Here is a 20,563-nt window from a genome sequence, read left to right on the forward strand (position 1 = left end):
ACATACCTATCTTTTTACCTTTACTTTTTTTTTGCATATGAAGAATTTGTGGCAAAATTGTTTCAAACAATGTCTGTGTATTTCCAAAATATTCATTAATGTTCCAGATGGCTCTAATTAAGTTTGCTTTGGAGAAATACTATTTCATTTTGAAATTATTCAGGTGTTTCTGAAATTAATCCAAATTATATTATCTTCAGTGCATACCCTGTATGCAATAGATCCATACTTGTGTTCTCTAATGAAATTTCCTCCCCAAAAACAGCTTTTATTTTATTAGAATACAATGCATAATTACTTGGGCGTGCCATACCTCTAGGACAGATTCCTATATATTCAGAATCCACAATCATGTGGCTGGAGATATGATCAGGGGAATATTGAACAAAGACTGCAGTAACAATTTTTCCTTACCTCTAGTACCTACAGGTTAGGAGGGGGAAAACCCAGAGAGGTATTTCCTCCCCTCTCAGAATCTCTGCCCACAGCGGACATAATAGTCACAGAAATAATACATACTACAACAATTGCATTGGCGAATCAGAGTTTAAATACAGTGGTACCTTAAATATATGTCTCTGTTCCATTACAATAAATTAGAGGTATTATACATATTGCTAATCAATATAATTTGCCCAACTAATATATGCAGAGAGGTTATCTAAATCAGATAGTTGCCAAATTTGCCTTGTAGCGCCTTGATTTCAGAAAGATTTCCCAGCATGGAAATGGCTTTCACCCTTCGTTCCCCCAGATATAAGTTTGGCTCCCACCTTGTTGCTTTTCTACATGGCCTTGAAAATATAGTTTTGTCAGCGAGTTTGAGGATCTCGTTCAGAGCCAATCAAGTGGCTTGTCTGATTCTGTTGTTGCTGCTATGATGGAATAGGGTTTGGAGTGGTGAATTTTAACTCTGGATTTTGAATGTTCTATGTCACCCTGAGTCACTACGTGTGATTTGGACAGCTATATTAATTTATTTAAGAAATAAAGAGTAATTGAAGAATCAGGGGGGAAACGCAGCAAAGAAATTAATCTGTAGAAAGGAAAAGTTCTTACAAACTTCACACATTTTCCCCAGTTTATACCCAGTGCTCTTCTTTGTCTCCTATTTTATAACTGAAAATGTTAGCTTGATTATTCAATGGACTAGTGCTACAATTTCACAATACAATTTAGGAGGAGATTGAAGTGTTTGGGGTAGTACTTGTTAATGGGAATCAATCTACATAATTCTTGATCATTGTATTCATCAGTCACATCTTTATCTTCAACTGATCTTTGATTCATCCTTCCTTCAATCCACCTTAGCATTCTGTTGTAGTTCCATGTACCTGTGCAGTCAGAGCAACTGTGTGTGGATACTTCATTAAACTATTTATCATGCAATTCATTAAGCTCATTATCCATCACGATCACTAGAAAAGGTCATTCTTCTGGGCAAGCCTGCCAAGAGGTTGCATTCCAATCAAATGTAGATTTGCTCTGATTCAGCTAGCCCTTGATTTCCAGGGGATATTCTAGCTACTCTTCCTGCATCTCTCCTCATCAATATGTACAGACACTTTCTATAGCAACCTGAAACACAAGACAGTCATTTCCCACCTTAAAATGTCTTTAGAAATAATGCTACATTATGATGTAATTCCCCAGGCCGTTTGGTTTTGGTAATGCAGCCAGATCTGCCTTATTGATACCTGAGGCAAAAACAAATCCTATTTGATTGCTAAAGTAGCCAAATAAAATAAGATGAGCATTGTAGAAATTGCTTCTACAATTCTTGCTTCTACAAGAATTGCTTTAACTCAGATTTGCTTCTTATAGCCCACATTTGATTTTGTAGAGCTATTCAAGTTTTTTTTAAAGGAGGAAAGTGTACAAAAGCTACTCACAGATGTTAGAATAACTGAATGTACTACCAGAGTTAAAACATGTGATGTATAGAATTAGACATGGAGAAAATTGGGGGGGTGTGTTTAAAACCTGACACTTTTTGAATAATCCCTGAAATCTTGGAGGTATTGCAATTCAATCATGTGAATGATTGCCATGTGTGAAATAGTAGCTGGATGGTGAAGATTTAGTGAGGAATGAATGGACATATAAGTGTTATATGTGACTAGCATAGAGTATGTGAAGGGGATGAGAAAACAAGTATTAATATGAATGACATAAATAAACAGCAAATGGAATGGTAAGTAAATGGCATAGGTACTATGTGAATGAGGAACATTTATGAATATTTTAGAGAAAAATAAATATTAAAATAAATATTTTATTTTAGAGGGCGGTAAAAGGAATCTCTGCATATTTGCAAGTAGAGCTACAACCTACCAATTGACATCAAATCACCTTGTAGAGAGAAAAAAGTGTCCACTTTAATTTGTAATCCATAAAAGTAAAGGGCAAAGCAAAGTTTCCCCAACATTAACTGGTGTGGCAAATCTGTGCAAAATATATTAACTTGATGGTTGGAGTCATGCATTGTGCTTTTCATAGACCTACCTTTAATGCTGGCCTGGAAAATTTAGAATTCTGGGACTTTAGGGGAAGTGTATATTATTTAGGAGAAGATACACTGACTGAAAGCATGTTTGAGTGAAGGTGAAGGTATCCAACCTACATGGGTTTAAGAGTAATTGATGGATTGCTTTGCCTTTATTTTCTGGTCATTAAGATTACTGGGGTATCATTTTTACCATCCCACATTTTTCAGGAATTCTCTATCCAGTAACCTAAGACATGGTGTTCATGATAGAGTTCATCCAATTGTAGAATTGCTTTCCAGTTTAATTAGGGTTGGTATACCGTTTTCTGTGTATGATGCAAAATTAATTTGTTCATGTTGCCTATTTTTTGCAGAATTTCTTCTGCCCTGTCTTTTCTTTATTATTGCTGTTGATCCTTTTTGATGTTTTTTTTTAAATTGTATTTTTTATTTCTATAGTCACCCATCTCAAGAAGTGACTCTGGGTGATCCACATCATAAAAGTAAAAATGTTTCAAATCATACAAAATAAATACATATGGTTGACAAGTAGAATTATTCTATGGATGCTAATACAGACAAGAAGTAGGACCCTTAACAATCAGGGCCCCACACCCAAGTGCAGAACTAGTCCTCATGGTTTACAAAAGGCCAGCAGGGTCAGAATAACAGAATTGAAAGGAACCTTGGAGGTCTTTTAATCCACTTCCTGCTCAAGCAGGAGACCTTATACTATTTCAGACAAATGGTTGTCCAATCTCTTCTTAAAAATATCCATTTTGGAGTACCCACAACTTCTGGAAGCAAGCCATTCCACTGAGTAATTAATCTAAGTCAGGGTCATCCTGATCATTTAAGGGAGTATTTTCCAGAGCTATGGCAGAGAAAGCACATCACCTGGTCCCTGCCAAATGACATTCCTTGTTATGGGTTGATGGGACCCATAACATGCCAAATCTGTAGGGCCAAATTGGATTAGGTGAATTAGCTTCAAGCCATGAAGGTCTTTAAAGGTGAAAGCCAGCACCTAAAATTGCACCTGGAAGGACACTGGCAGTCAGTGCAGCTCATATAGCACTAGTGTTGCATGTGTCGGATGCCCAATACTCTTTACTACCTATGCAGCTGTATTGTGTACCAGCTGGATTTTCCAAATGTCCTTCAAGATCAGTTCCATATGGACCACATTGTTTTAATTTTAAGATTAAAATTTTTAAAAAGTCTAAATTGGGATGGGGTTTTGTAGTGGTAAATATAGATAAATGCTTTAAATATGTAAGTATTTTCATTCACAAAGAAAGACAAAAAAGCACACAAAGAAAGCTATGTCCTAATGAGATGCATTAGAAGTGATTGCATATATTTAGCATGATTGAGCTTCTCTCTGCTCTCAAGAACTGAGAAATGTTTATGGCAATCATGCTAAGTGAGGATTTTATTCCTAATGTTCCTTGAGTTCCTTTATGTACCATGCCAGTGGACGGTTTCTTTAAATGTTTGCCATTTTGCATCTAGCATAGAGCCATGAATAATTTTTTTTTAAAGCTATTGTTTTTACACCCTTTGCAGTATATAAAATGCTAATTGCTAAAATGTATGTTGGTAATAATAAATCTACATTATATCTATTTTGGAGGGGGGATTCTTTTTTCATGTGTTATTTTATTAAATACAGCCGTATTTTTATATATACATGAACATATATTTCATATAAAATGAACAAAGAATTATTGAAGTTATACAATTAATGCCCAATAGAACATTAATAACAGTAGCAACATTATAAATGTTAAAAAAGGAAAATTCCCCTAAAAATAATATAAATATTTAATTTTTGACTTCTCCTGAAACCAGAAATAATAAAGGATTATTTTGAATATAGATGCGACTAACTGAAAAATATTAATTTAACACTGAAATACAAATATACAAATACATGCAGTATAGTGAGTACAGTTTTCATTCCACCTCAACACATATTTTCAATTCATTTGGCTTCCATTAGAGTTTGTGGAAAATATTATGGTTCTTTCCCAATATTTGTAATTGTTAGGTTTATCAATATTGCATAATAACCATTATATGTTTTGTGTTTCTACAACATGTTTTTAGAGTAGCTCTTTTATGCATGCAAATTTTAATCATCTTAATCTAAAAACAACTTTTCCTTCTTTTTTTTGTAGATCAAATTATGACATCATCATCCAAAGGAATTTTCCGGCCATTTCTATTTCTCTTCATTGTGCTTGGCTGTTTCATGGCCTGCCTGCTCATCTACATCAAACCCACAAGCGGATGGATCTCTAGTCCTATTGAATCAGCCAGCTCAGTTCTAAAGATGAAGAATTTCTTCTCAACCAAAAGTGATTACATTAATGAAACAACAATTCTGATATGGGTTTGGCCATTTGGACAGACATTTGATCTGAAATTCTGTCCCACTTTTAATATTCATGGATGCCATCTGACAACGGACCGCATACTATATAACCGGTCTCATGCAGTTCTCATTCACCATAGAGACATTAGCTGGGATCTGACTAATTTACCTCAGCAGCCTAGACCTCCATTTCAGAAATGGATCTGGATGAACCTGGAATCTCCAACTCATACTCCACAAAAGAGCGGGATTGAACATTTGTTCAATTTGACCCTCACCTATCGTCGGGATTCAGATATTCAGGTGCCTTATGGCTTCATGACAGTCAGCACAAATTACTTTGAGTACGAAATGCCGAATAAAGAAAAACTTGTATGTTGGGTAGTGAGTAACTGGAATCCTGAGCATGCTAGAGTTAAGTATTATAATGAATTAAGTAAATATATTGAAATTCATACCTATGGACAAGCATTTGGAGATTATATCAGTGATAAAAATTTGATCCCCACTATTTCCACTTGCAAGTTTTATCTTTCCTTTGAAAATTCTATCCATAAAGACTACATTACAGAGAAACTCTACAATGCTCTTTTTGCTGGATCTGTGCCAGTGGTTCTAGGTCCTCCCAGAGAAAACTATGAGAATTACATCCCAGCTAACTCTTTCATACATGTGGAGGATTTCCTGTCTCCAAAGGACCTTTCAGAGTACCTTCTGATGCTTGATAAAAACACTAAACTGTATATTAGCTATTTCAACTGGAGGAAGGATTTTTCAGTGCGCCTTTCTCGATTCTGGGAATCACATGCATGTCTTGCTTGTGACCATATAAAAAGACACCAAGAATACAAGTCTGTTGGTAATTTAGAGAAATGGTTTTGGAACTAAACCTTTATCCATTTTTCCTGCACTTTATATTAAGGGGGAGGAAAGCTGTCAAAATCGCCATCCCAAGATGAGGAGAGGGAAGGGAGAAGTCCAGAAAAAAGCATTACTGTTTGTCATCTGGCCTTCTCAATGTGGATCAATAATTCACTTAAAGCCTTGAAACCTTAACCACTCTCCTTCCTTTCCAGATAAAGATGTCTTTCAAAAAAAATAATAGTGGTGGATTGGTCACTTTCTGTTCCATTTATTTGTTGAAGAAGTGACCACCATCTTTCAGACTCTTCTTGTATTTTATTGACCCAAGATTTTGAAAAGGAATTAAGAGTAATAATCCAACATTGGATTTCCCTTCTTTAAACAATCCAAACTGTGGTGACATACTGTTACATTCTAATCATACATTTACTGTCCCATCTGGGAAACCAAAAAGTAGCAACTTTTGCAGGATGTACTTATGGAAGATATGTGAAATAACTTGGGTGCTTTTAAAGACCATGATATGGCTGCACAAATTATTCCATCCTGAAACTCTGCCACGACATTGTTTTATACTTTGTTGGAAATGCTGCTGTGTTTGACAGTGTTCACTGAGGAGTATGCTCTTATGTACCATTTCTTGTTTCATCATTTTTGCAATGCTGCATCACAGTTACATAAGGCAATCATTTTTATATTGATTAAAGCAGGGGGGTTTTCTTGGAGGGCAGCAAAAGAAATTGGGGAGGGGGATACGAAGCTAATCAACATAAAACAACAGGGACCAAACTATTTATTATGGTTTAACAAATATAATTTATGAAATAGAATGATGATACATCCGAATAACCAAAACAATGTTTGATTCTGGTTTATAAACCAACTTTCTAAATTGTTTATGAATGGTTCTGTCTTATAAATTGCCTTTGGTTGCAAAACATCATTGCTTACTCCATGGGAAGCAAACTCACTCACAGTGATGGACCCTGGCTTCCAAATGCCAGGCAGCACATGGTGATCAAAACTTAAATTTTTTTAAAATGTAAGTGTACTGCCGTACTATGGATATTAGAAAGGAATGAGACTTTGATCATTGAATCATGTCTTCCATTTTGAAGCCAGTGACTCCTATGGTTGTTCCAATGAGAAGACTTGCATTTAGTTTCACATGTCAGGTTAATCCTTCATACAGTTCAATTATTAAAAAAAAACATTATTAAAAAATAGATTTTTTGTGTGTGAAAAAGTCACCAAAAATGGGAAAATTAAACTTGCACTGTAATTCTAGATAAACAAAATTATCAGTCTGGATCAGAAGAAGCAAGCTAACCACTCATTAGTCTAACCTATAAATGCATAAGTCCTTACAAGATGAGAAGCTTCTTTGGCTTTTGTACTGGTTTCAAAAAAAAGGAAAAAAAGCCAGCTTAAGACAACATATTAAGACAACTGTATTTTTCAGAGTATAATACGCACCTTTTTCCCTCAAAAAAGAGGCTGAAAATCTGGGTGCATCTTATACACTGAATACAGCATTTTTTGCCTCCTGAAACTCCACCCCTTCACCAAAATGGCCTTGCATAGCTTTTAGAAGGTTTTCAGAAAGCTCCTGGGGGCTGGGGAGGGCAGAAATGAGCAAAAAACACCCCAGTCCCCAGCAGCACCCCATAAGCTTCCTAAAGGTTATCCTTGCCCTTCTTTTGACAAAAAACGGGCCTGTTTTCTCAAAAAATGGGTTGTTGGGTTGTTTTTGCCTCCCCCCCCCCTTGCCGCCCAAGGAGCACTCTAAAGCGTCCTAAGGGCTATTCAAATGGACCATTTGTGGGAGGTTTGCAGAGTGTAAAAACCTTTTTTTTAAAAAAATCCTCTTCAAAACCTTGCTGTGTCTTATACTCTGAAAATACGGTACTAAGTTTCATTGATTAATACTTTTGTATTAATCAAAGTAATTGAATGCAGTTCCTATAACAATTTTATATGCATTCCCCAAATTTCCATTTTATCAGGTTAAAAAATTACAGTATGGCAATTTTGAGTTTTTACCCAATTTTTTTCAGAGGTCCAATTTGTCTTAGGTCTTAAGAAGGGCATAAGGGTTTAAGGCTAAGAGTTTAAGTAATGTTATTGTCCATAGTTTACATTTCTTTCTAAAATGAAAACATGTATGCATATGTTTTATGGATGATCACATTTTTCTATTGACATTTTTTCTTCCCAAGCAGCAACAGGTTGCATCACCTTCATAAAATGCAACAGCGATGAACAATTACTGATGAAACTCTTGAGAGTAGAGGAGAAGGCAAGTTAAGATAGTATCAGCTTTATTAGTATTGCCAAGTTTCAGCAACAGTTTGTTATTGTATGTTTGGTTTGGAAACTGATGACAGATGAGGAACTTGCTTCCATCTCTCATTATAACATATAGCTTTCAGTGGCCTATAAAACATTTTAATTTTTAATTACCATATTTTTCAGAGTATAAGACCCACTCCCCCCCCAAAAGAGTGTGGAAATATTAGTGTGTCTTATACACCGAATACAGCTATTTTTGGCCTCCCGAAGCCCTGCCCCCGCATTAAATTTTTGTGAAAAATTGGGTTGTTTTTGCCTTCCCCCACACCCCAGAAGCACTCTGCAGGCTTCAGCAGGGCTGATGGAAGGGGAAATGCCCCGTTTTGGTGAAAAATGGGGGCATTTTTGCCTTCCCCGAGCCATGCTGAAGCCTGCAGAGTTCTCCTGTGGGCTGGGGAGGACAAAAACTTTTTTCCTGACTTACCTCTTTGAAATCTTGGTGCGTCTTATAGTCTTAAAAATACGGTACTTTTACTAGTGAATACAATTTGCAGAATGGTAAGTAGTTTTCAAATTGCAGAGTACAATTATGTTCAGCATTTTACAGCAAAGAATATAGGTGGAAGGTAGATATTTTTAAGCATGTATTTGGGAGCTGCATTCAACCTTGGATTTCAAAATGCTATTAATTGACTTAACAGTTTGTGGCTTTGTTTCATATTCTTTTCTGAAGCGATTAATTCGGTCTCTGTTTAAGATGAAATGTTCTTTCAGTAAGTTCTTCAGGCAATGCAAAATGATAGTATGGAGGAGTCTTTATTTAGAGACTTCTCCTCTGCACGGTTTTATCAGTATCAAAAAAAGGAGGACCTAACAGTTAACTCAAAGATATTTCATAAATTATATTTTTTGATATTTGACTAAAGTAGTCCCTTTTAAATATAGTTTAAATGTATTTAACTTCTGATAAAAAATAAAACACTGGACAATTAAGTTTACTTTTAGGAGTGTTTCTTGGAAATGATTTGTTATGATGTCACAGTGAGTAAAGAGAACCAGTTTGGTATAGTGGTTTAAAAATCAGGAGACTTGAGTTCTAATCCCACCATAGGCATGACAGCCGGCTGACTGACTTTGGGCCAGTCATTCTCTCTCAGGCTAACCTACTGTACCTCACAGGTATGTTGCGTGGTGAAAATAGGAAGGAGTATTAGGTGTGTGTTCACTATCTTGAATTACTTATAAAGTAATAAAGATGAGATAAAATTCAAATAAATAAATGTTCACATTTTAAATTTGTCATAAATTCCAGAATCTGAAGAAATGGAATGACAACAGTTAACCTCAAACTTTAGAAAACAGATTTTGTGTGGTGATGTCTGTCTGTGTGTGTACGCACATGTGAATTTTTCACATGAGATTTTCTGGACTCCCAAATTTCAGTTTGTGAAATCAGCATTTTAAACTCAAAAATAACATTTAATTCAAGGGTTTCTTGAAAAAAATAGTGGAGATAAAATGTTTAAGTCCATCCTCATGAGAGAAGGAATATGTCTGATGGTCTCTGTCGCATTTACTTATTTGTCCGTATCATACATACACATGGAATATATTTCTCTCGTAGACTGCAGCTTTAATGACAGGGGGAAACAGCAAAGACTGTCATGAAGGATCAGGCTTTTTTCTGTGAACAATTTTCCCAACCAATAAAAGATAGAGCACAGATAACAAAATGGGAAGTGTTGATATAAGTCAAGGGTGTCAAACTCGCGGCCCGTGGGCTGGATGTGTCACATGATTTTCCCTGCCCCAGCCCAGTTTAGCAAAGGGCAAAAAAGTCCCGATACATCACATGACAATGCCATGATGACATGAGTGTGATACCCCTGATCTAAGTGGACTCTGTTCATTCAAATGTATTTCCATCAGATCTGCAATAGCCAATGCATTGCCCCATAAATTTGCTTCATTTTCTGTAACATGTAAACACATATGCAATGCTTTCTAATCATCCAGTCCATGGTTGCAAAATTAAAGCATCCTGGTTTTTCCTCAGTGCTAAAAAAAATCCCCAAATGAACTTTTGCTATGTGAAATTAATTATCCAAGATTCATAGTACATATGTAATCAAACTTGGTGCTAAAGTGCCCTATGTTAACTGTTCTGTTGTGTCTGAACTCTGGACTTTAAAACTGTTCAACAAAATGTTTAGATAAATGCATTTGCAAGTTTAATATTTCAATTTTTTAAAGAATATGTTCAACAAGTTATAAATGTAAGAAGTGTTACATTCCTTTTGTACCAGTTGTAAATGGACATCATAGAATTCATGGAAACTCATTCAAGCCAGTGGCCTCGTGAAATATATGAAATACATTTAAGAACAAAATGTCATACAATTAGAATGAAAACTGAAGGTGATACTTCCTTAAGAATATGTTTATTTTTTTCATATATTGTGTCACTTTAAAAGAATGTTCTCTTATAGGAAACTGTGAATCCTGTAGATTCACCAGCAGTTGCATTAAGAAGCTAAAAGAAAAACTTTGAATATTTGTATATGTGACAGAATGAAATTTGAACTTTTGGAAAATATTTGTATTTGAGAGTCAAAGTTGTGGCTTTAGTCCAAATAGAAAGAATGCTGCTTTCTGGTGTTATGTGAGACAAAGGGGTCCCTTAGATTGCTAAGAATTTCATCTCCAATTATTTGTGCCATATTCTTCAGCATTTTCAATATCTCCCAGAATTCAGACTTGTGTTTGATAAGTAAGGTGATGCTGAGACTGCAAGATCTAGTCCTCCGTAAGTGTTTATGTGTGTATGTTTGTGCTTGCATAACTGTTGAAACTACCTTTGGATGCCATTTGTACATTTGGGAAGGAGGGTGTAAAAAGCAATATGCAAAGCAAACTGCATTATTTTGTTTTGGGGATATTACTTTCAAAAGAGCATAGAATATTGAAGTGTTTAGAGTAAGTATCTTATTCTGGTGATTAAAATATCATTTAAACAGGGTCATGTGCAGCATAACAAAGAACACAGAGTTGTCTCTTTTCACTGATTTGCTCTGTTATCTCAAAGATTTAAAGTTGATTTTAAATTGTATTTTGGCTTCAGATATGAACTTTTCATACAAGAGACATTTAACAATTATAGGGTAGCAAATTCTCATTGCATATAAATCTGGCCCATGAAAAATGTCATCAGCTTTTACAAATACAATCTACAGTGTTGCTCTTAATAATTGCTGCCCTGATTGTGTGAAAAATGCTTCTTTCATAGTACAAACAGAGCTGTAAGAGATACCTCTTTTCCAGTATTTTGCTTTAACTCTGTAATAGTTAAATTTTAGGTCTTCAAGGTGTGTTCTGCACAACCTGAAACTATAGGATAAATACTCAGTTACAATGCTAATTGCTAAATATGAACAATTTAAGGAACAGTAACACTGGAAAAGGATAAAACTAATATATTAATTTATATCTGTCACCCATTATACATTAAAGTAAAATTTATGGAAATTAACTTAATAAATTAATGTACAGAACAAATAAATTACACATGTTCAAAATTACTGTTAATGTATGTATGTAATATGTGCAAGAAATGCATCCTTTTATGTCATATATAAATTTTAAAAATGATGCATACTATAACATTGCCACTTTCTGGATTGGAAAATAGTTATAATACCAGCTCTTAATATGGCCCATAATTTCCTTCTGTGGAAGTGCATTTCAGTGTACACTAGTTATATTTAGGAGTTACTGTCATGGAGCCCAAATATTGGTAAATGTTTACTTATTCATGGAGTTTGTTACTTTTGTAAAAGTTCAAGGATATATAATCCTAAAAATACATGAAGTAGAATTAGGACTTCCTGAGCAAAAATTGTGTCACTTGAAACTCTTCTGTATAGACAAAAGGTTATTGAATTTCTAATGATACAAACTCGTCTTTTGTTTTGAATTTCAAATTTATACATTCTGCCACAATATGAAAACTTGTCAGCTATAACCTTATAGTGCTAAATTGTTTTTAATCTTAATTTCCTAATTGGACTAATTTCCAATTAAAAAACACACAAGATTTTATCCTACGGTTTATATATGTGTTTTATATAAAATGTGTTTCACATGAAAATAGTTTCTTAGGGAAAACAAGTTTTTTAATTACACGATTTCACATTTGCTGTGTTTAAGCCCCTTAAATATTTTACAACTGTCATTTACAAGGATTCATAAAGAAGTAGTAGCATTGCGATCTGAAGAACATATGCAAAAGTTTGTAGACGATATAATTCAAGGCAAACTGATTGTGACAACTATATAGTACATATAATTTTAGTTCTTGATAAAAAGATAAAAGTATCTTCACTTCATACAAAGGCATTTGCAAATCTATACTGGATGATCTCATTTTTAAAACAGATCACAGTGTAGATTGTGAAATTACATATTATGTATGCTAGTCATGTACTGTTTTTCTTAACTCAGCATAGTGTCCCTGGAAAAGTTGTTCTTCAATACTTGCCATTACTGTATATTCTGCATATTGAAATGTATCAGTTTACTCTCACATTCTATCCTGGAATGGTTCCTTTAAATGCATGTATATTAAGAATGTAAAATAATCCTATGACACCCTCAAAGGCAACTAGCATATCTTTCTCCCTAAAAAGAAAACAGGAGGGAAATCCAAGGGAAGACAGGAAGTTGCACTTTTTCATTTCAAATATACAAGGCAGCAAAGGACTTTTTCCAATTTTGCTTAAACATTACCAAAAATTAAGACTTTATAGAACTCTGTTTTTTCCCCAGAACATTTTTTCCTCTTTAGATCATCCTGCCTGAAATGATGTATGTCAAAACACATGTAAAAATTATTGAAAATTATGCTAGAACAAAAAAATGATTTTTAAAGATAACATGTACATCAATTTGTTTACCTCACAAGCACCATTATTTTAACAATATAGTCCTACAAGAATGTAGAATATAGTGAAAAAAATGCCACAATAATTATTGACAAATTAATCAATGTGTCATTTAAAATGTCTCTAATCATTTCCTTTATACCCAGTAGGTGGTCCTAATGAATTCTGTTTATTCCTGAAAGAACGGATCTTGTCAGAGATACAATAAAAGTTAATTTAAATTAATCTCTCTCACTGATAATGACTTAGTCAAACAGGTACTTTTCAACCATATTGTTAAAAGTCATAACTCACTTTCTAGTGACAGATAAATCTAAATTATGGGAACATTAAGAAACATAGATAAACATTTCTCTGAAATGTGAAATTTTTGGAAAAACCACTGCTGTGCGTAGTATGCTTTGTCATAGCTTCATATGTAAAATCAGCTGGATATTTTATTCTTCACTGACATCCATTGGATAAAGAATTGCAGTGCCATTCATGTATTACCCGAATTTTGTCAATATGCACACAAAATCAGCTTGAAATGTTACTTTATTCAGTGCAATTTAAATATGACAATGGAAAAAACATCTCATATATATTTGTGCAATTCTGAGCAAAAAATAAACTGTATATGAACCCCATTGAACTTAACTACAGTTTATATTTATATCAGTAAAAATAAACAGGAACAGGACTGTCACTCTGCTGTTAATCTGTGCCAATTTGTACCCATTAAAGAAGCACAAGGTGAAAAAATGGGGAAATAATTACTAAATAGGACTGATTTTTTTTATCAATGCATTGTAATTTTGCACTACTTTGTAAAAAACAAAACCTTAAAAATTTAAAGCCAAATGTACAGTATATAAAACATATTTTGCTGACTATATCTTCTCATCCTGTCATGAGTATATTAACATGAATATTATGTACTATTTTAACATTAGACAATAATGCCCAAGCACACTGATGAATCAATTTGATTTTTACTTTCAGAAACCACATTTTCTACTTATCATACTTTTTGTATTTGCTAAATAGCTGATCTTAGCAAACACTGATTTAAAGTAACAGGCTGCTGGAGAACATTTAAAGTTACCAGGTAGTAACTGATTACTAATTGAAACCACTTAGCCGAGAAGCTTTTAAATCACAGACTCTCTAATTAGATAGGATACTTGAAGTGGAAATGGGTGCTATTAGTCAATCTCACTGTAGTTTCTTTCTGGTTATAAAGTTGAAATGTAATAAAGGTTTATTGATTAAATTATCAATTCTTATGATAATATATTGTGAAAGAAGAAGAAAAATAAATGGAAAATCTAAATGCATAAATATAAGCAGCAAGAACGGAACCGTATGGTCTTGTCATAAATGAAAAAGTGTCCTGTTTGGGGGAAACCACTTAGACACATGCAAGTTAAAGCATTTAAATGGCATGACAGCATAATTTTTGATTTTGATGAATGAGCATGTTGCGGAAATCATGCCATGGGGAAGCAACTCTTACATCACTTGGCATATATTTATGAGACAACTTTATTTAAAGCACTTATTATCTATATTTATGACAAATTCCAGAAAAGAACGAGATGAATTATTCATCAAAAGTTAGTTCATTGGTCTTGCCAAAAAAAGGTTAAGTCTTTTTAGTACCTGTATTTAACAATCAAGTTTCCACAAACACAATGATATTTTCATGTTTGCTTTGTTTGCTTAGAGACAAGGATTGTTCTCGTTTATTGCATTAAATTGTATATAACTATCCAATGATAATATAACTTCCAGAAAATATAAATTGTATCTTCTAAAATACACATTTGAAGAAGCCATGAAAAAGCAAGGCCTTGTCAAAAATGTGTATTATTTTTTTTATTGATTAGAAGTTGCAATTGCTTTTTGTGCTCTCTACATGTGACCTCAAAAAAAGATATTTTCCTGTTGTTTGACTTACCATTTTGCCTCCTTAATATGTGCAAGTAAAATTATATAATTGTTTTTCCCTCCCCTTTTGTTGTGAAATTTCTATGTTTAAGATTCTATGTGATTATGAATATCTCCTACACTGATTGCAAACTGCAAAGATCCATTTTATGGAATGCCGGGGAATTCAAACTGTGACAAAGCCTTCAAGATGGTAAATGAAATTTTGTTTTTATTGTTTTATGAGAATTTCATTGATTTTTTTGAAAACATGCATTAACAGAGGCATTCCTCCCAAAAGATAAAACACTGGATATGTAAATTTGTGTCAATATGTGAACAAAGTTGTTGTAATAAGAATATTTAAAATAAAAAGGCTCAAATGTATTTTCCCATGGGGTTTAATTTTGTATTTAGTCTGGATTTGGATCAATTTTCCTAGCTAATGTACATGTCCTTTCAGCTCTATAATAACTTCAGCTTCAGTGAAGTATAAAATAAATATAGAATTAACAGGGAATAATCTGTCAAATACTTTCAGATACAGTCCTGGCAACCAAATCAGAACAAAAATTATTCCCTAACTCTTAATTATTTAATGTATATAGCTGTCCATTTTACTCAAGTGACTGAACACCTTACAGGGCTAAAAATACTAAAAAAAACCTCATAATTTAAAACCTCTATATACACAAAAAAAACCATAACCATGTTAATAGAAAAAGCATATTAATAACTGCAGATATTTTCTGAAGCAGATTTACCCTTAACTTTATGTATACCCAAAAGATCTGGCCAGTTCAGATAGGAGCCTTTAAAACACCCACACACACAAACACACACACACACACAGAAACAAACTGATTAGATTTCTGGAAGTAAGATAATCATCAATTTTAGTATATATCACAGATGGACTCATGATGACTGTTTAACAGATAAAAGAATATTATTACTACTACTTTTGGTGTTGCTACTTGCCAGCAAAAGGAAGGAAAAAATCCACAGGTTTATACTTACTCAGGTTTTTTTTTAAAATATTCATTCAACTAATGACAGCATTGGTCAAAAGCAGCTTCCTTTGCCAAACACTTTTTTGTGTTCATGCATGGTAATATTCTTATCTGCTATTTATTTTATAGGGGAAAAAAGGCAGATCCTTCCTATACTGTAAAAGCAGTATCATCTAACATTATTACTTTGAAAGACTGCAAAGCAATCTTAATCTTTGCGGATATTTTTCTATTACCATTCTAATCTTTCTTCAATGTGATTACATTTTTTATAAAAATCAGTAAAAGTTTTCACAAGAACATTCCAGGTAGACACCAATTCCTCCCTATCATGCCTAGAGAAGGTTCAGATAACATTTGAAAAATAAAAAAGTACACCTTTCTTGCTGATTTGCTGGGCATATTTTGAAAGCAGACGACGTTTTGAAAACAATATAAATATCAAAGACTTGTGAACACACCCTCTGCTCGTTTATGGCAACATTCCATTCAAATTATTTATATGGAGCTATTTAAACAAGCTATTATTAATAATAAAGTAAACAGGCTTTCTTGAACTGCTTTTCACTCAGAGCTGCTTTTCTCTGTAGTGCAGCACGTCCCTAATAACTGCTAACCACAAATTAACAAGCTCTGCTCTGTGATCTTAATTAATTGAACACAAACCTCCGATTGGTTTGCATTGCTGCCTGAAACTGACCAGACCTTAAATCAGTTTGAAACTGGAAGCTTTTGTTGTCAGGTACATGAAACATGCTCATAAACACATCCATGGGTCGGAAAATGATTTATTGTCATAGTTTATTACTATTGTAGTTTCAAATGATCCCTAATGAAGGTAATTGCTAAATGAAGAATAGCTGTAAATTGTTTAGCATCATAGCTAAATGTGTGTCTTTTGACCTATCTCTGTCTACCAATGTAGAGAGTTCACAATATTTGGAATCTTAACACCCTTCGCTTATTTGGTGGAAGGATTTAAGATCCATATTGTAAATAAAAAGCTATTTTCCCCCAGGATACAATGCTCACAAACATATTGTTACACAATTCATGTCACAATCTTTCTCTATATTTGGTTTCATATGCATAGTACCGATTGAGAACCAATCCATCAATACGTCTGCAACCCATGGTCCTTTCTATTATTTATGTCTCACCAGCTCTTAACTCTTCTATTGATAAAACAGGATTGTGGAAAATTAGTTAGGAAATTTCAAGAGAATAAGCAGCCAGTAACTGCACCTGTGTATTGCTTGAATCTGAATTCCAGACATAAATTACAACCAACAAAAATGTGCCAATTCTTCTATCCTTCTAAGATCTTGTACTGGCATGCTGGAATTGCATTCCCAAAGATTACCAGGATAAAGAAGAAGAAGTTGTGCATAAAAACTAAATTTGAATGGAGTTAGACATAAAGTAGAAATTCATTACATACTATCATTTAATTTCCTCAACCTTTAGGCCTAGGTGAGAGGCCTACTTGTTAGTTACAGTACATTTTAATCTGGATGCCATTTTACTATTTTACTTGTTTTTAAAATGGTGTGGGTTTTTATTTTACTTTTTAGATGAAGAGAGGGAGGATTTTCATTTCTAGTGCACATTATGCCACTCAGAGTATTATTTTTTAGCTGGGAGGCTCTATATATCAATTAATTAATTCCTAAAAAAAAACTTGTCTCCTCTGGCTCTGTTGAACAGCAACTGTTACAAAGTTATAGAGCAGGTAGACTATGCAATCTGATACATGTGATAAGAAATGGTTCTGAAAAATATTAACTCTGCTTTTCACTCTGCTAGAGAAAAGTTCCCCGAGGATGGGCTCCAACATGAGCCACAAGTTCAGAACACTAAACCTCTGGTCACGGTGACTGACCCAGATTGGATCCTACAATATTAAATCTGTTTCTAATATAGTTTTATCAATTATACTCCTCGCTTACTTTCATTTTATTAGACACATAGCAATGGTTTAGGGTTAACTGGCAGATCATTTCTTTAGTACTGGGTATTAATGACACCTGAAGGAGCGATGATTTTCCAAATGCAATTCTAACAGTGGTCTGGTAGAAACAAAATCATAGGCAATGGTCTTCTCATTATTTAAGACCAAACTAGAAGATTTGTATGAATTTATATGAATTTATCATACTGCAATGCAGAGTGAGGGGATTGAACATTGGAAGACAAATTGCCTCCACAATGATGATTTTATCTGCTAGCACAAAAGCAACTTGAGACCACTAAAATTCTTTGGAAAGTTTCTTGAAAGACATTACCAAAGTAATAAAAATTCTTCCAAGAGGTCTAACAGAGTCAATAGTATAAAATATTGTTGATCGGAAGGTTCTATTACCACCGTGCAACTAAAATATAATATATTACAACATTTGCCAACAGCATTTTTAAACCACTGTTTTTAAATAGTTTTGTATTTGAAATTGTACAAATTGAAATTGTATTTGATGCATTACTTGAGGGAACTTCCATAATACAATACAATTAATTTTATAAATTCATATAGACACATGTTCACACATATACACACAAATACACATAACCTACAATTACTATAATAAATATACCATTTATACCATTGTTCCTGAACAAACAATTGTTGACTACTACTCTTAAAAAAAACTTCCCCTCAAATGTACACATGTCCCATTGTAGCTAATTTTTAAATCAAATCCTCTTTCAGAAGATAACTAAGGTGGTGTGCAGGTTCCTCAAACTGATAGCAAAATATATCAGGAAGTAAATCTGGCCCTAGAAATTTGCTGATGTAAAATCAAAGAAAGTTACAGCTAGAATATACATAAAGAAGCCAAAGCAAAAATAACACAAGAAAAAGCAACACTTTCTTTTAAAAAGAAAAAAAAAACAGACTAAGTCAAGGAGATTGTGTTATTCAAAGGAAATGAAATAGTCCTTGAAATTTCAAAAGATCTTCAATTAAACTTGTATCTAACCCTTGTAATGAGTTTCATTGTGTTTCTTCAAAGTAGCATTGTGAAATCTATTTTTAAAAGCCTATCCTGTCTCTCTTGAGAGGTAGATCACTTGCCACTTAGATGGCTATCAGTGTTTGAAATTCAAGATAAGAATTATTTTAATCTTTTGCAGGCATGAAAAAAAACTGAAAAAAACACCTTGAAAAGAATACATGCATTAAACATACCATGAGTTTCCTTATTTTTCAAAGTCAACCTTAGTCAATGCAATTAAGACAAAAAGTCAGATCACATTACCAACTCCAGGCAATGTACTGTACAATCAAAGCTGATACTCAGTTATGGTAATTAATTATATTAAATGAAGCAAAAAATGTTTTGGGAACAAGCCTCTTAATTTGGCAGCCCTGGTAATACTGAGTAAAATATAAACAATAGCTGGAAAAAGTACTTATCTTACCAGTATATAGAATCAAGCTTTTATTCTTTCAACATTTGTACAGAAGAAATCAAATATCTCTTAAAACCTGAAATAGGGTGTCCTCCCCCCCCCTAAATTTGATTTCGGAAAAGTTTTTTCTAAGTTTAAAAAATAAAAACAAACAAACCTTTATTCTTAATGGCATTTATCTATCAGTGCTTCAATGATATTTAAATATTTGACTTCAAGTTTAATGCTGATATTTTTGTTTATTTTGTTCCTTTGAATTAATAGTTTTTACTCCTGTCAACTGCTTGGATAAGTCCCTGTAGTTTTCTTCATAAGACTTTTCAAAGTTGGTTCACCCTTGCTTCCTTCCTAGAGCTGAGAGAGAATGACTAGCCAAGGTCACCCAGTTTGCTTTCAGACAAAAGCAGAAGTAGAATTCACTATCTCCCACTTCCTCATCTAGTGCCTTAAATAAATGGAGTGGAGTGGAGTGGAATAGAATAGAATAGAATAGAATAGAAAGCATTGGAAGGGACCTTGGAGATCTTCTTCTCCAAACCCCTGCTCAGGCAGAAAACCTTATACCATTATAGACAAATGGTTGTCCAATCACTTCTGAAAGTAGACTAAACTGGCTCTCAATACTGAATTTACAAATAGTGAAATCCAACTGTGCCCTCTTGTCAGTAGAGTGGCATCCATCTGTTCCTTCTTACAACCAGCACCATCCCAAAAATTGCTTCCAAAGAATATAAAATGCTGGAGGAGACAGTAATGGCGGGAATGACAAAAGTTCCAGTGCCCTCACGACCAACTGGATGAGAACCAAGATGTTGGCTTTTCACTGTGGAAATCACTATCAATTCTCAAACATTTAGCTTCCTTGTATCCTCAATATTTCAATAATAATCCAGTTTGTTTTCATGTTACCTTTGGTTAACACAGTAGCACTTTGGGAAGTTATGCATTACTTAAAGGCACATAAATAGACCAAGAACTTTTCACTTGTAGGAGCTCCATTAAGAACTAGAGATACTATTCTGCACCAGCAAATGATAATACCCCATATTGAAAGAGGACCTGCAGCAGTGCCTTGTAATGAACTCTGTCTTTAACCTCATTGCCTATTAGCAACTCTGATCATTATCTCGCATATATTTGACAAATTAAATAAATAAATAAAATAAAAACAGAGATGCACATATCATCTGAGCTGTGTTCCAAATAACTATTCTGCCATTTGTATCAGAGTTTGTAAAGCTAATTATAACTATTCAGTTAGGGG

At 33.8% G+C, this 20,563-nt stretch overlaps 1 protein-coding gene across 2 annotated transcripts in view; it reads left to right on the forward strand.

Moving 5' to 3' along the window:
* Positions 1-5,756, forward strand: part of FUT9 (fucosyltransferase 9) — a 68,739-nt gene extending 62,983 nt beyond the window's left edge. The window contains exons 1-2 of one of the 2 annotated variants that reach the window (XM_032216960.1): positions 2,413-2,434; positions 4,672-5,756. In XM_032216960.1, coding sequence (XP_032072851.1) covers positions 4,680-5,756 — 1,077 coding nt within the window. In that variant the 5' untranslated portion in view covers positions 2,413-2,434; positions 4,672-4,679. Of the gene's footprint in view, positions 1-2,412; positions 2,435-4,671 lie in introns of those variants that run through there. The other variant, XM_032216959.1, reaches the window with a different exon arrangement.
* Positions 5,757-20,563: the final 14,807 nt, after the last annotated feature.

This window comes from Thamnophis elegans, chromosome 4 (genome assembly GCF_009769535.1).
Source record: "Thamnophis elegans isolate rThaEle1 chromosome 4, rThaEle1.pri, whole genome shotgun sequence".
Lineage (NCBI taxonomy): Eukaryota > Metazoa > Chordata > Lepidosauria > Squamata > Colubridae > Thamnophis > Thamnophis elegans.